Source organism: Chelon labrosus, assembly GCF_963514085.1.
Source record: "Chelon labrosus genome assembly, chromosome: 6".
Taxonomy (NCBI): domain Eukaryota; kingdom Metazoa; phylum Chordata; class Actinopteri; order Mugiliformes; family Mugilidae; genus Chelon; species Chelon labrosus.
In genome coordinates this window covers 15,324,429-15,342,082 of record NC_140342.1, presented here as the reverse complement: position 1 = coordinate 15,342,082, position 17,654 = coordinate 15,324,429, and the positions used below count along the sequence as shown (strand labels likewise).

The window sequence follows — 17,654 nt, the reverse complement described above, 5'->3', positions numbered from 1 at the left end:
CGCTCGACAGTCTAAACAGTTAGGAGGCTGCATCGCACCGCGCAGTTGGCGTGACACACTAAACAGACCGATAAACACCTCATTAAGGGGGAATCTTTGTACTCTTCATGAAATATTCACAAGGCCCAGCCCTTTAGACTTTAAAGTACTGTCACCGAGAGCGTTAAGCATTTTGTTCGAGCACGAACTTTTACGCGGAGAGATGAATGTGAAGGGGTACAAACAGCCAGATTAAACACCAAAAGGCAAACTGTGGCAAAAAATTATAAGATAAAATATTCAAGCTGAAATCTGACAAACTCAGCATTTAAATCTCTCAAAAGCAGAATAAGACAAGTAACATGCACTAAACTGAATAATAATAATAATAATATAGCTCAAAATGCATCAATCTTGCAAAATGAGGATAACATTTTCAGAAACACTGACAGAGCTTCTAGACCAGGGGTGTCAAACATATGGCACGCGGGCCAAAACCGGCCCGCCAGAGGGTCCAATCTGGGCCACAGCGTGAATTTGCAAAGTGCAAAAATTACATAGAAGACTGCAATTTTCCAATCAAAGTAACTGTCATTCCTAATTTCTTAGGCCAAAACTGCACTTGTGCTTCTTAAGAAATTTCAGGTTGTTCGTAAAGTGATTTGTAAAAAGTTAGTTAGTTAAGCATAAACATTTTCATAATGAACTTCTTTGAACCAAAACGAAGGGAAACATTTGGCGTTGTCATTATTTTTAGTTTATTATGCCATGATGTTTCCTGCTCTCAGACTTTTATCAGTCTGCAGATGCAACAATAACAGTGTTGCATAAAACATAAGTGAAGATGTGCGACAAAGCAAAAACCCAGCAAGACTTATTATAATGGATCACCTCACTTGGTGCCAATGGCTGCGGAAACCATTTAAAAATGTATGTGAACTGCTACAACATACAAAATCATTGGTTTGCTCCTTTGAGTGTAAAAGTATTCACATTTTCGGGATATGTACGGTGACCAAAGTGTCATGTCGCTTGTCAGTGTCACCACTTTGCATCAGATCTTTCCTCATAACATGCGGTCGGGGAAAGTGTGGCCGTGTGCCCGTTTTGAAACAATTACATCACATTCGCATTGTTTGCCAACAAGGCCGTATCACTTTACAGGCCGGCCGCCCCCCGGGGCCCAATAAGACAGCGTGATAAATAATGTGACAGTAATGCAGTGCAGAAATCAGTTCCCACAGACCACCACATGAACGCTCCGGTGCCTCCGAGCCAACCATCTTAACAATCCTGCCACCACACCACCGCTCTATAAATAACTCTACAGTCAATGCTAATTGAATCCAGCAGAGATTCAAATGACTTCATTAGAGAACCAAAGGATGGAAAGAAGACAGGAAGGCAACTAAACTGAGTAACGGCCAATCTTGTATGGCTGAGAGAAGGATGGCAACGACTCCCCTTTAGCAACTTTATTAAGACTGATGATTAGAAGCTGAACATTGGTAAAGAACATCCAGAACATAAGTCTTTAAAGGCTACAAACCCTTCACTGGAAAAAGCACGGTTTTAAAAACAACTCCAAGTCATTTTGGTGTGTTCTGTGAAGATGAACCCAAAGCAGGGTCAAGAGCCTGATTATCCGCAAACGAGGACACATCGCCAAGCAGAAAACACACAACCGCATCCGTCTACACTTCTGAATGCGATGATGCAATTAATTACAATCTAGACAAAATCCTGGCCCGGGTAGAGAGGAGCTCAATCTGCGGAGTAAACGGGAAGAGGGGGAAAATCCTCTTCCAAGCATCCAGTTCAGAGTGATTAAAATGTTGTGCTGTTCTCAGGGTAGGTGGCGGCTACATTTATTCACCCGGCCTTCACCATGTTGCCTGTAACCTACATTCTCCACTACTGGAACACGAGCCACTGATGTGTGTGGTTTTAATTAAAAACACTTGTTTGCATACCAAGATGGCTGAGTGATGATGTAATGACACTGAACTGGAAATGGCTTTGTGCGAACAGCCTGCACAGCTTCATGCCATACCACCATGACATATGATCTTAAAAAAAAAAAAAAATGACATCATTCAAACATAACACAAATGTGGAGGAAATCACCAGCATCTGCAGATCAGCAGCTCAGGAAGACAGAGCCCAACCCCGCGAGAAGTTCTGATCCAGTCAGAGGCAGTTTCCACAACAGCAACAGTGAATCACTCTCGTTTTGAGCGATTTTAATTCCCAGGATTCACACAGGCGCGTTCAGACGCTAAATAAACCGACATGCGCCTTGATCTGGTTCCCAGACGCGCACATGAAGCGCAAATGCCATCGGCAGATAATGAGGAGTGTATCCTGGATGGCAATACCGCAAGGCTACTATATGGGCGAAGCCACACGAGCCTTGCCTTGAGCTTACTCACCGTCCTGCGTGTCGTTCCCGCGGCTGCAATTGCTGCAAATGTGCTTGATCTCTTTCCCGATGTGACAGTGGATCGTGAAAGGCATGTTGTTGTTGTGGTGCGGATGCTGGCCGTGTCCCTTCTTGCTGCTCAGGGACATTATTTTGACCAGGCTGAACGCCTTTTTCTTGGGTTTCTCCACCGCCACGGGCGTGTTTTCTCGGCACCCCGTGGCAAACCAAGTACCGTGCATGATGGTGGGCGCAGGATCCACCGTCGGGTAATTGGCCGTCTTGAACATCGCGGACGCGAGAGAAAAAAAAATAAAACGAGACTCGGCGAGCGCGCGGTGTTACTACGCCGTGGGTTTAAATTAAAGGGCCATAAAATTACCTGACCTACAGAAGCAGCCTCTGTCGATCCTTCTCCCCGCTGCACTCCCACACCTTTACCTGAGATCTGAGATCCCAATCTTTGCAGCCTACTAGGTTTTGCGCAACGCGAAAGAATTCTCGCTGCAGCTGAGAAATAAAAGCCCTGCTGCCAGATCCAAGTGGGCTAATAATAAAATAGAGAGTGAGTAGTGAATGGCAGCGACTACCCTCTCCCTCCCAGAGCTGTGGACTGCAGTCGGTTGTGGCTAATCCACGATTAGTAGAGCTGAGCAGTGAGTGCCTGTGATTGGCTGCGCGGTGCGCTCTTCTAATAGGCCAGCGTGGACGGAGAAAAAAAGTTGCTCCTCCATATGCGCTACAAGAGCCCAATAACTGTTTTTATTGTCATTATATGAGAGACGGTTGTCAGTATTTAAAACAGCTGCAACAACAACCAAGCAACGCCACATCGACGCAGTACTTCAACACGATCATATTATCAGAAAAGCAGTGCGTAATGATATGATTTGGGCGTAATCAACATATTTATATGTATTATGTATCCGAATTAGATGAATACCATGTGATTTTGATAAAATGGACTTGTGAAGTGAAAGTTGGTTTATAAAATCATTCAAGTGGCAAGAACACAAAAGGAGGAATAAGAAAACGGATAGAGCAATGACCCAAAACATTTTAATGGCTAGTCTGCCAAAAGAAAACAGAAAGTTAGGGACATAGTACAGTTTGCTAAGTCCAAAATAGTTTCATAACACATGACGCATTTGGTTAAGATGATAACAACCATGGCCCCCTGTGGTATGATGGAAAAAATGTAGATTAAGACAAGCATACCAAGGTGCCATCCATAATTTACATGAGTGAACTGTTAGAACAGAGTCAGCATCACCAATCAGATGCTTTACACTTAATAAAATAAAGTAGTTTAAATTGTTCAGCTTCTCCTTGAGCATATAAAACAGTTAAGAGCCGGCGACTCATTTCTAAGTCACATGAAACTCGCTTGACTTTACATTTGTGCGCAAAAAGTCTTAAACTTAACAACTTAAGACCGCATCCCTAGCACGTATTCGCGCATTCACTGATTACAAATGCAAGAAGGATGATTTAGAAAGTCTGGCTGTACCTGGAGGGCAACAAAAACAGTTGTGAAAACTGCAACACCTCTCCACCACAAGAATTCAAATCCGAAAGAAACCCAACAGATGGACTTTGATCAGTGGGAAGAAAGCGCAACACTTTAAATAAGAGATGCTGGCCTGAAGAAATAGAGACGTTAAATATTCTAATAGCTCTACATGGAAAATTCTGAATCGCCACTTGCTGCGCGCATTCTTGGGTAATTGATAACATTAATGGGCGGATGATGAGCAGTTAATTGTCAGAAAGATAAGAGACCCGGAAGCATTCCCGAACACGTTTCCTACAGAGGAGTGAATGGTTGTGGACCGAGGATCTTTGATGTTCCCTCAATGAGCTGCAGCTTATTCCAGTGACATCAAAGCCCTCTCTGAAACGAGGCAGATTTACTCCCTCCACGGTGCAATGCGGTAGTAGCCCTCGGTTGCCTCTTTTTTTGTGCAAAGTCTCACTATTTTGCACTAATGTGCTGTAAAATGTGGGAGGCTGGGAGCGAGAATGAGCTATTTCTACATACTGTAAGGACGTTTTGCAGCACAAAGTCAAAGGTTAACAGATGAAGCAAGAGGGGTATTTTCCATCCCCAGGCGATGCAAAGTGTGGCAACGTGTGTGAGAAAAAGTGAGACTCAAAGAACCACGAAACAGTCGCGGAATGTGTGCTGCTGTTTCGCTGCGCAGCTTTAAACAAAAACAGAGATTACCTTTCTCTCTCTGTTTACTGCCTTCCATTCACATACTTCTGCCTTAAGTTTATTACTGTAAGTCTGAAAAAAAAAGGAGACACTGAGCATCCATTTTTGTGTCGGTCTTTAAACTACGGAATGTACCTTCATGATGATCTAACTCTTACCTAATGATAAGAGAGGTCATTTGTTGGCTTCAAGGAAGGATGACCGCATATGGCAGCGGAGTTATGTAATAGGGTCGGTGCTCCAGCACATCGCTCATTTTTAATGAGCCAGCCGCACATGGTGCCCTCTGTGAAGGAGAAACCCGCCCTCTTACCGTACAGGTGATCAGTGCTGGGAAGTAGGCACTATTTTAGGATGCTTGTACTACAGTATTATCATTATATGCTACCTTACACCAACCATCCACAACATTAAAAGAAGTGAATAACTTAGACTATCTTGTGACAATTGCAATGTTCTGCTGGGAAAACTTTGGACCTGGCATCCATGTGGATGTTACCTAGGCATGTAGCACCCACCTAGGCCAGACCAGGCACCCCCACCCCGCAGCAATGACACTCCTTGATGGCAGCAGCCATCCCCAACAGGATGCAGCCTGACACTGACACACACACAAAAACAGTTTAGGAACAACTCAAAAAAACATCAGCACAAGGTGTTGACCTGGCCTCCAAATTCACTAGATCCCAAACTGATCAAGTATCTGTGGGATGATCCACAGAGGCCCTTAGAGAAACCTTAGGACCCAAAGGCCCCCAATCTGTTGCCAGACACCACAGGACACCCTCAGAAGACCCATGTCTATTATCTGATGAGTCACAACTGTTTTGGAGGCACAAGGGAGACCTACACAAGGACCTACATTAGGAAGGTGGTCATAATGTTATGCCTGATCGGTGTATACTTCCACTTCACTACATTTTGTTTGGAAATACTACACTTTATACGGTGCCTCATTTATGACAGCTTTAATTACTTTTACAGATTATACACAATGGATAATTTAACAAATTCTTTGCTTTTGGACAAAGAATGCTTCTTTCTTTTTTTCTGGACATTTTAGCACAAAATCAGTTGGTATTCTGGCAACAGAGCCACCAAATAATGAAGTAAATATTAGATTAAAAGTCCTTAAACAGACTTTTGTTTTTCTTCTTTCTTTTTTTCTTATTTCCTAATCATCTTCCAATCCCTCAGACCTATCTGCTGTCCCTGTATATGAAGTAGTTTAAAAATGCTCCACCTGCAGCAGAAACATGCTGCGAACACACATATGGTTGAGTATCAATAATTTAATGATGTCATGTAGTTATGTAATTTTATTTGAATACATAAACTACGTTTTCCAAGCTCTCACTTATGTTGTATTTTTAATTTTTTTCATGCAGGATTGCATTGTTTTGCAGTGTCTCATTTTAAAAGTTATTTATAGCAACTTTTCCACATGTCAAGATTTAGATTAGATTGATAGTGACCTTATTAGGGAATGTATTTTAAGTTTATTGTTGAACTTTAAAAGAAAAAAACCCACCAGTAACCCACCAGCTGACTTGGGCCTTTCTGTGTTCTTCTTCCCTGTTCCTGTGTGGGATTTCTACATTGCTCCCACTTCCTCCCAAACGCATGGTTATTTGTCTGTCAGTGTTAGCCAAGTGACAGACTATCGACTTGTCCAGGGTTTACCCCGCCTCTCGCCCAGTATCGGCTCCAAAAGTCTAGTCGGTCGGTCAGTCAGGCCATGTTCAGACCTGCTATTAAAATTCTCCAAACAGCAACAGTGACATTACAGCGATCATGGATGTTTCCAGGGTGCCTTGTTAAGATTTAGCGAGAAAGAATTCACTCCTCATCACGTTCCAGTTTCTGTATCATGTCACCATGCAGCACACACAGATAGCGATGCACTGTTTTGAGAGAGCAGCTGTTTGCTAAATATTCTATTGCACCCCGGATAATGCAAGCACGGAAGTGAGACCTGAACAGGACACATGCTAATACCAAGTGTAAGAATGGCCTCAGATGTGCTTCCATAATAACTGTGTGGGGAATTTTGATGTAATGCAGCATGAAATCCTGGGATGACAAAAAAATAAATAAAAATGTGGATGGCAACATACCTGACACTTGTCACAATAAACTTCAACTGCTACAGTAAGCTCCTCCAAAGCTGCTCAGAAGTATTTGCCAAACCTCACTGACTCACATCTGATGGATATGCTGGCTCACAATGTTGTTGCTATGAAGCTTCAGTAAATGCTAGTCGTTTTGTCCGATCAAGGCGAGCACAGATTCTTTTCTTTTTTTTTTTAAATAAACTGGTGAATTTGGTGGTGTTTTGCTTGAGGCAGAGTTTGCTTTTCGCATATTTTGGATTCTGGTTCAGACTGGTTTCCATGGCTGTGGCGCAAGTTTTGGGCTAAACAATCTTACAACTTCCGACTGAGCAGCCTGTCACTACAAATCTGCTGTTCCCGTTCTCCCTGTATCTCTCCGTCTCTTCCCATCTGTCATTCTCTCTGCATTATTATCTGTCTCGCTCCCTCTCGGTAAGACAGCGCCACATTCTCCTAACACAGTCTAAGAGACGGTTAATAAGATGGTAAAAGTGCAGTGCTTTGCCTTTTCCACTTTTCTTATTTGCTGTAGGGAATGAATGATAGTTATGCAATTTTAATCTCAGAATGATTCCTCACGCTTCTTTTTTTTTTTTTTTTTAAATTCAGTTCTTGGCTCCACCTTCAGCCTTAAGCTCCGTCTTCTCCCTGACAGGCAGCAGAGTAATGTGACACGATTATGTAAAGTCCACAAACCGCAGCACTTTTATAACGGCCATGTATTCATTTTGAAAATCCTGGACATTGTGAGAATTGTGAAAGGAATGGTAGATACCCACTTGTTTTTTAATTGTTGTGCACATCAGTAACTTCTCCTCTTGACGCGCAAATCACTGAAGCCTGAACAGAAATGTTCATATAGTACTGTCTCTGACTGTCAGGGATTGTGCTAAGATGCCTGCGACTACACTTCCGGAAAACTGTAAACAGATCACTGCTCACTTTTCATCTCTGTTATAATTCACTCCTGCCCATCTTCTCTGTGTCTCCTCTTATCCGCCTTGCACAGTCTCTATTTACTTTCTGTACAGCGGAGTTAAAATGACAAGTTTGCTCTAGCAGCATGCAAAACAGTCCATATCCACATTGTTCTTTCTTTTCTTTTTTTCCAAGCCACAGTCTGTGAGAAAATCCAAAAATGTTGAAATTCTACTGTTAGCCTTTAGGTATTTAGGATTGCCAGAACATAACAAAACCAGCGTGTCACAGTACTTTATAATGACATGCATATGTAGATGTGTACTGTTTCCGTTATTGCACATATTCTGTGTTCTATATTCTTAATGTTCCTCCCTGTGCTGTATTTTAAATTCACCTATGGGGTATCAATAAAAGTAAATAATTAATCTGATTTTACCTCAGTTTATCTCAGAAATTACAAAACCTTTGTAAGATTACATGCATCTCTCCTCACTCCTTATACAATGCACTGTCCTTACGGTACAAATTGCTATAAAAAAAAAAAAGCAAAAATAACGCAAAATGCTGTTGCAGTGCCACTTGGAGGAGGCCCCTTCACTGCAGAGCTGCCCTGCCTCCTCCACGTATTATCTGTTACAAGGCCGCCACCTCGTGGGCTCAGTTGGTATAACCGTTGATAAAACAACAAACAAACGGACAGAGACTGTACTTGAACACCAAATAAAGCTTTAACTGAATTCCCAGGGTACTATATAATTGTTTGCTCTCTAAATGTAAGAAGGTTGTCACTAAAAACTGACTAAAACCTGACAGCTGTGGCCAGAAATATAAACAATTGGCTAAAAGATGTAAAAAATGGAGGGAGAAAGTACGCAAATATTACGCCCAGTCCAACCAACGTAAGGACAATATAATAAAAGAGCAGAAAAAGACACAGCAGCAAAGCAAAAAGACGAAAAAGCAACAAAAACTACGGAATATTTTATCACCTTTCCTCTGAAACAACTGGCCCGAGTTTAGACAAAATTTTATTTAGGCTATTCATTGTTTTAAAACACGGAGCTAAAACATTTTGTACTGTATTGACTTTTTTTTTTAAGTTTGTTAAATGCAATCTAATTATTATTATTATTTGTCTTTTTGCACCTTTAGAAACGTGCCATGTTGCATGATTCGTACATTTTAAAACCGAAGAAGAAGAAGAAGAACCGGAAGAAGAAGACAGAATATGGCTGCCATTCCTCACTATGTTCTTAACCGAGTCGTTTTAACATACAGTCTATAGCGTTTAACAGTCAGCTGAGCCTAGCTCCTCATGGTTTACCTTTCCCCAAACAAAATAGTTTTTTTAAGTTAACCAATGCTATTGCTAGCGGAAAAGGTGCGAAAACGTATAACACCACATAGGACAATACGTATATATTGTATCCTAGCTACATTACTTAGTTGTCGCAATTCTTAAAGCTAATTTTAGTGTTTTCACGCTTGTTTCCTCAGGCTTCCGTTCCTACCTCTCCCCCCTCTCTCCTCCTGATCGTCCCTCCTCTGCAGCTTGTGTCTGCTGCTCTGTGGGAGACACTGAAGCAGCAGGCCTTGATGCACTACGGTCTGCTGGAGGAATTTATTAGCACAGTGTTGGAAACGCTCCCTGAGCTGCTCACTTATACACACACACACACAGACAGAGCTATGGACCTGCTGTACATGCAAAGGTAAGAAGGAGATACGAGATGAAACCCTGCTCCAATCACATTTAATTGTTTGCACTGGTGTAATGAAGCTCGGGGCGACCTAGTAGTATTTCCCTCCTCTGCTTGCTACATTAAATTAAAGTGATCAGCTATTGTGCAAGATTTGAAACGTAAAACCTGCCATCGGCCTCCGAATTAAGTTGGATCCTTGTGCATTTATCATTGACACATTAGTAGTATTTATTTTGCACATTGATGCCTATCTGTAATAAATATCAACTGATAAAAGGGGCCGTTCTTCATTAGGTACTACTCATAAATGCAGGTTAAGAATATGACTACAGAAGCAATAACTGTCCTGACCAGAGGCAGAGAATTGTTGATTACAGGTCAACTACAAAATACAATTTTGAGAATCTGTTGCTGCAGCTTCCTTCAAGTTATCATAAGAAAATATGAGCACAGCAAATGGCATCATTAACACTGCAAGTTAGTATTTATGAAGACTGGGGGACTGGGGGCACTTGATTGTTTGTGTTACTACATTAACATGCATCAACACACACACACACACACACACACACCAGAACGCTCAAAATAAACTTCCAATTTCATACAAATGCAGCCGGAGTTTTGTTCACGGTACTTGAACAGTGCTGACTCCAAGGATAGCTGCTTAAACCATTCCTTAAATAAGAACAGTGTAAGTCTAACACTTGACCTCACCTGCACGCTCATATTCAGCAAATAGATACATTTCACATCGGTAGTATAACAATGTTACTCAGGGCCATTCAAATTGGGGAGAAAAAAAAGGAAATTTATGTAAAGTGTCTGGTTTCTTGATATGCCAGCAGATGGTGCTCGAGTTGTTCATCAGTTGTGGTTTTGCCCTCCCACAGACCATACAGCCCGTTTTTGTTTCGAGACCTATATGAACTGTCTTTATGGCAGTCTTCAGTGATACACATAAATCCAGATGGGTCAGCTGCATAGAAGACAACAAATGATTATTATTATTAAAGGTCTTTAAAAAATAGAAACTAGAATTAAGGCTGCTGCCAACTAGACAAGTTGCAATTTACAAACATGCAGGAGCAGACTCATATACTGTATGTACTGTAGTGAAGATCTGGAGGAATATCAGGTACTGAGTGTATTTCTGGCATGAAGGATTTCAACTGAGTAATTTCTTCACGTACAGACTATTTTTACAGAGCAGTACAACAGCGCTGATAAAAATCTTCATCACATGGTGCAGTGACGATCGCCCGAAGCTCAATATGAGAAAAATCAATGAGCTTGTGGAGGACTACAGGAGAAACAGGAGGCCATCTGTCCCGGTTTTCATCCGATCACCCGAAGCATGCAGAGCTCCGGGTGATCGCCACTGCACCACGTGATGAAGATTTTTATCAGTGCTGTTGTACTGCTCTGTAAAAATAGTCTGTATGCGAAGCAGTTACTCAGTTGAAAATAATTCATCACAGAAACAAACCTAATACCTTTTACTTCTCCAAATCATCACTACAGTACGTACAGTATATTAGTCCGCACCTGCATGTGTGTAAATTGCAACGTGTCTAGCTGGCAGCAGGCTTGATCATAGTTTCTATTTTTTAAAGACTTTCTTATTATGTTTTTATTTATTGTCTTCTATGCAGCTGTCCCATCTGGATCTATGTGTATCACTGGAGACTGCCATAAAGATCACTCATATAGGTGAGTCTATAAAGCAAAACAAGCGTCAACACACAACCCATCCAATTTGAATAGTTTTTCAAACTTTGAGCACTGTAATGATGATGATAGTGGTGGTAATGTTTACTCAAAGAATTCTGGCAAACACTAGAGGATTTGCATGGCCAGTATTAAACAGCAAACAACGGTAAACCCACTGCGCTGTGAACCAGTCTTAAAATACTGTACCTCACGAATCGATATGTTCTGACTGGTGTAAAAGAAGCATCCCTGTCAAAAAATGCTCTGTTTCTGGAAAGACATTATCTTCTTATGTCAACACTGGACAACGTTCTTATTTCTGTTTTAATTATGAGAAAGCCTTTGCCATCTATGAAGACTGTGAAAAATACCCAGGAGCTTAAAACCAACATCCATAAGCAGAGAATCAATTCTTATGGGAGAATACTTTGGGCAACACAAACATAAGGAATCAGGAGAATTTAGTTTTTTCAAGAGTCACAGATACACCTGCCAACTCTGCCATGTCTATTTGACCTATTTTAAGAGAGAATGCAACAACAGAAGCTGAATAAACCCAAAGCGTTTCTTTATCAGCTGACAGTACCAATACAAGCCACCCTGAGACAAAGGACAGTGAAATAGCAGCTCTTCCAGATTGAGCAGATGGCTCCCTGACTAAACCTCACACCTTTAAGTGCACCATGTTTAGAAAGAAGCTTTCTTTATTCCGTGTCACATCAAGTTAGAAGCTCATCCCCCTGTCCTTCGTGTTTGAAGAGAACATTTTGTGAGGTTGAACAAATCAGTTTGAGATCATCAGAACATAAAACAGTTCCGGTGCACGGTGCCTGTAAGAAATTCTTCACCAAGCCAGGACTACTCAATGAACATGAAAAAGTTCACACCGCAAGTGTAACACCACGCATTTGTGGAGCACGTGGGTAAAGCTTCAAATCCCTCGCTGATCTGATTCTGCACCGAAGCCAGAGCTACAGAGATTGGCAACCTTGTGTTTGTTCCTACACTTGGAAACGGTTAGTATAAAATACTGTTGAGACCACATATGGTAAGGTGGTATGCGGGGAAAAAAATCTTGTCAAGAATACCTTAAATGGCTTCTGTTTAAACACGAGGCAAGAACCATACCTATGGGGGCGCGTGTGGGATGGCTGGTCGAGTACGGCGTTGCTCAAGGTTCACATGATTGGAAGGGAAAGTAGTTAGAGTGTAAAGATTGCAGTGCTTGTTGAAAAACGAAACCTCTTTTATAGCTAAGGTTTAGGCTGTTTATCTATAAACGTTAAAGAAAGGCAACTAGACTTGTAGAGTTTCTGGAAGATGTTTCGGCATTCATGCAAGTAGCTTCTTCTCCAAGTAGCTGTTTGTGTGGGATATCTGCAGCCAAAAAAACATGAAAAACGGCACAAGGCGTTGACCTGGCCTCCAAATTCCTAGATCCCGAACTGATAAGTATCTGCGGGATGCACTGGAACAAACCTGATCCACATAGAGGCCCTCCTCTCAACCCATAGGACCACGGGACACGGGAACAATGTCCATTCTCTTATGAGTCTGAACAGTTTTGGAGGCGCAAGGGAGACCTACACAATATAAGAAAGCTGGTCATAATGTTATGCCTGATCATGTTTAGTGGAAGACATATAAAATTTGATTTCATGTGTAAACAAGTGGTGAACCATAAATCCACATTTCTCTATAATACTAAAACATCTGCAGTGATTTAAACTTGGAGGTAAACATACTGTACAGCCAGAACAAGCAAACTCTTACAAACATTTTTACGTTTTTGGCAAAGTTCAGTACACATCTGTTGAATTTTCTGCAACATTAACATGGACACATTTTTGTGTGTTTGGTAACTGCTGATTACTTTTGTTGTCCATTAATCGTTGTAAGGCTGTAAAACAATGGAAATTGTGAGGGAAATGGCCATAAAACAGCCACAAATCAACAAATTGCATCCTGACATTGCTTATATGTGTTGTCAGTTTAAAAAGTCTATTCAATTATTAGAGTTATTTGTGGTTCATTTTCAAGTCCATTACATCTTTTCAGAACATTTGTTTGTGTATTCACATCTAACCTCATGCAATAGCTGAACAGAGTTCTTGCTCCACCAGAGAGCAGTAGTGCTGCAGGAACCGCCTCATTTTCATCAGCCAGAGTCAAACTCTATTCTGTGTACAGTATCTGTCCTTTGAATAATTTTTAATTTCGCTGTCCACCTCCCATGAAATTAAAAAAGGCAGCAAATTCTTACAGGAGCATGAAAATGACTCTTGGACTACATAACATTTGTATTTGTATTTTTATTATTATTTGTACTTTTACTGTAATGTTTGAGAGGAAAAAGCTTTAACTGCATAACCTGAATGTTAAATTACATGTTGTCTAAGACAGGAGACCTATTTTGTCTTTGTCCTGTTTCTGCAGAGCGCAAAGAAAAACCTGCAGCAGGAGATTACCCAATTGTTTTTCGACTTTTTCTTTCACTTAATTAAGAAACGGTGTTTCAGGCAAGGTGATAGACGGAGACTGAGAGCGGCTTTTAAGGGAGAAATGAACATCTCCATAATGACTGCACAGTAGGTGCTCTTTTAATGTGAAAGGCAAAGAGGAACAGCGTATACTTTCCTATTTCTCTGCGGTCTTTTGAAAGGGGCCGTGGACAGGTTGTGCTATACAAAAGATAATCTGTGGGTAAGAAGGTTTGGTTATAGTTTCACAAAATCACACCGCTTGACAGCATTCGTAAGGAAAGAAACCGCAGACATCGCCCAAAATGAGAGCAGACTCCAGAGAGCACTTAACTGGTAGGCAGACTGTGCCGCTCCTCTGTCTCTGTGCTGAGATTTTTCTCAGACTGAATCTTACATTGATGAACACCACACTTTGGAGGGGACGCTCGACTAAAGAGCTTTGGTGTCCTCTGGCTTCTTCTGGCTCTGCTGAAGTTAAGGCGAATATCTCTCAGTTTCAGGCAGGTAGTTTAGTATTATATAACATCAAAGCAAGAGTGTTCCTAGCTACATATGACTGCTGTTTTTATATTTTTAATAATTTCATCATAATTTCAAAATAATTCATTATTTTTTTAAATAAATCTAACAGTTTTATGAAAAACCTGAATGGTTTTAGCAGTGTAGTCTTAAAGGGGAAGTTCTGTTTACAACCACCTGGATCTTATTTCTAGCATAAAATACGATTGTTTACTCACCCATATAACTTTTGTGTCATTTGCACTCGTTCAGGAGATAATTAGATCAGTGTATATCCATATAGCGGGAGTGACTCGGGCATCGAGACGCAGCCTCTAAATTATCTGCTGAGAAACTCGTTCATTTTGCCAATATTTTGTTATGATATGCTAGTGCTATTCCCCGTTGAGTCCAGAGTTACCTGTTATCATCAACCGGGGTCTGTAGATTGACCTACAGACCCCGGATGATGTCTTCTGACCTGGATGATGTCATCTCTGAGCGCCACATGCACCCGCGATGGTCGGCTTGTTTACCTGTAATTTGCTACTGCTAGTCTTTTGCAACATGGCTGAATATTTTCCGATTCTGAGGTTGTGGACAATCCATAGCAGTAGCAAATTACAGGTAAACAAGCCGACCGTCGCGGGTGCGTGCGGCGCTCAGAGATGACATCATCCAGGTCAGAAGACATCATCCGGGGTCTGTAGGTCAATCTACAGAGCCCGGATGATGATAACGGGTAACTCTGGACTCAACGGGGAATAGCACTAGCATATCATAACAAAATATTTACGGAATGAACGAGTTTCGCGGCAGATAATGCGTTATTTAGAGGCTGCGTCTCGGTGCCCGAGTCACTCCAGCTATATAGATATACGTTGATCTAATTATTTCCTGAACGAGTGCAAATGACACAAAAGTTATATGGGTGAGTAAACGATCGTATTTTATGCTAGAAATAAGATCAAGGTTGTAAAAAACAGTACTTCCCCTTTAATACATTTACATGGGCGATATTTCTCCAACCCAATTGAAATCAATCTGATTGGAGGTTCCAACTTAACTGTGTATATGTATGCTAAATAAATGTAAATGTGCAAAGTCAAAGTCTGTAACACAAGATACATTGAACCCATTTAGTAACGATGGGCCCATGTTTTGAGTGGGGCTGCCCGCGCCGGTTGTGGTTTTGTTCATCTTTTCAGACACTTCAGATGCAACGCAACATATTTCTGTCGCTTCCTGAAACCGGTCACGTCACCTGCTGTTTAGCCCAAGTGGGACAAATAAGTTTCAGACAGAATTTTTTAATGCCAACCAGAGAGAAACAATTGGATCAAGCGTTTAGATTGATGTTAGGTGTTAATATTTTCCTAGTAAAAGGTTTACACCACCCATCTCAAGGTGACTGAAAATTCCATCTAGTTGGGCCAGTCTGTTTAACTGAGGTGGCTACATGGGACGTTTTTGTTCTGACTGGGCTATTTTTGGGAATATTAATGTCCATGTAAAGACGGCAACTGAATATAATCTGTTGGGAGAGGAGAGGCTGATTGGTAGTAGCATTTGCCACATTGTCTTTTGTGGTAGTACAGAAAATTTTCAAAACCAGAAGTGGTTAAAAAAACAAAAGATCGGATGTACTGTTTTAGTAGCTATTGGTAACACATGATTACAACGTTTTACTTCATTATGACTTTACCATTTCCCAAACACACCATGTAAAAATTTGATGAAATTAAATTGTCATTTGGATACTGAGCTTATAATGAGTTTAAGAATCAATTCTGCCCCGGCTCTGTGAGGTTTCCTGGAAAGAGGATGGGAGCAAAATGCAAGTTTAGTTCAGTCACTTAATTTCCCAGAATTACTCTGCTTCTTCAGATCCCAGCCGTTTATCCTGTAGGCTGTCAAGACTATCTTTACACAGGCTTACGTAACTGTCTGAAAAGTACAGACTTCATTCATCAAATTGTTTTCTGTCGAGAAAATGCAACCCTCCTCTTTTCCATTTCAAGTGTTTCACTCCAGAATAAAGTGTTGATATTCATGACATTTCTGCATTTAAAAAAAATACATGCAAGGGCACGATTTATAATTATATACATGTGTAAGTTTTACTGTGACACAATCTTAGAATCACTCATCAAATGCAGATTAACAAACATCCACTGGTGCAGGTAAACAAATATTGTATAATAATGCATATTAGTCTATTATTGTAAAGTGGGGTTTACTTCGCTTATAATTTGGGTAATGGAAATATTAACCTGGTTTCGTAACCTGGGATTTATCATTAGCTATAGGATAGAGTTTCGAAAGGAGTGCTGAGTGGTGCAATGCAGCTTTGATTGAACTGAGTCCCAGGTTTGCAGCAGTGTTGGGGGGATTCTGACTCTGTGAAGACACTTACTCAGCAGAAAGGACCTAAATAGCTGGTGCACTATGGGAACTGCATTGGTGACACCTGCAACAAATGCCTTTCTTCACACATTCATCATCTCCACTTAACGGGCGACAGTGTATACCTCCCTGACGATATCTGCCGAGAATAAACTGTGTGCCGTCTCCTTTGTTTTAGCGCCCCCCAGAATTTGTTTCATGTAGCTTTAAATTCTGTAAAAGACAGAGCTCTCCCCTCCACTATAATTGGTCCTCATGGCCTCTCATTGTGCATTGGAATCTTTACCCCTCTCTGCCCAACGTGCACCCAGACTTACTATAAATATGATGCATATCTTTACAGCTCGAGAGGCTTCTGAAAAAAGGCGTTATTTCTCAGCTGGCATGTGGAAAGCACATCACAGCCAGAAGCCTTTCCCACACTTCCAAGTGTGACAGGAAGAGGGAGAGGGATGAAAAGAAAGCGGAGAGAGAGAGAGAGAGAGAGAGAGAGAGAGAGCTGCAGCTTCCTGCAAGCTTATTGAAAACACCTGCATGCCCTTTTTTTCTTTAAACTATCTTGCTCCAGAGGTTGGCAGGTGTGTGCCAGGTGACGGTTGATTGAACTTGTATGCAGCAGGAGCATCCAGTAAGATCCGGTCCTGGATAAAGCGTTGCTATTTTTTGCTCTGATTTTCCCACTCATGTTTTATTCAGGCCCGGGATGCTTCAGCACAAAAAGGCCCATTTGCAACCAAGTAGGGAAGATGGATGCTTGGTTGTTTCATTTTTTTCTTTTTTTAAGATGCTGCGCTGTTAGTCTCTCGTATGACGGTCTGAAATGTCAAATACGTGCTTTTGGAGATGAGGATGGGGGCTCTAAACCAGAGATAAATTGTAAGTGACGGGAGGACCGAGAGCCGATATGAATCTCTTGCCGCTAATTATCACCACTTTGTTAAACACATTTGCTAATAGCCCCTAGTGTCGCTCCAAACAGCTAAAAACATTACAAATTCAACAGCCTCTGCACTGGCTCCAGCCCAGCTAGTTAATCAGAGATTCACTTCCCCTTTGAGGAAAAAAAAAGGACTGACAGCCTGAATTGGTGATTGCAAAGTCTGCTAGTTCTTGTCCTTGCTGTCACCTTTAGCTGTTTGCAAATTCTATTAAAAACCAGACGATCTAACCAGATCTTCCCAAGTGAAAGTGAATATGCAA

The 17,654-nt window shown here is 41.3% G+C and overlaps 1 protein-coding gene across 2 annotated transcripts in view; it reads right to left on the bottom strand.

Annotated features, from left to right (window-relative positions):
• The window catches only part of LOC311489844 (phosphatase and actin regulator 1-like), a 32,694-nt gene extending 23,109 nt beyond the window's left edge, over nucleotides 1-9,585 (bottom strand). The window contains exon 1 of one of the 2 annotated variants that reach the window (XM_084547149.1): nucleotides 9,166-9,585. Coding sequence is in view for 1 of the 2 variants with exons in the window: in XM_084547148.1 (XP_084403274.1) it covers nucleotides 2,412-2,691 (280 nt within the window). In the remaining variant the exon portion in view is untranslated. Of the gene's footprint in view, nucleotides 1-2,411; nucleotides 2,974-9,165 lie in introns of those variants that run through there. The other variant, XM_084547148.1, reaches the window with a different exon arrangement.
• Between the last annotated feature and the right edge of the window lie 8,069 nt (nucleotides 9,586-17,654).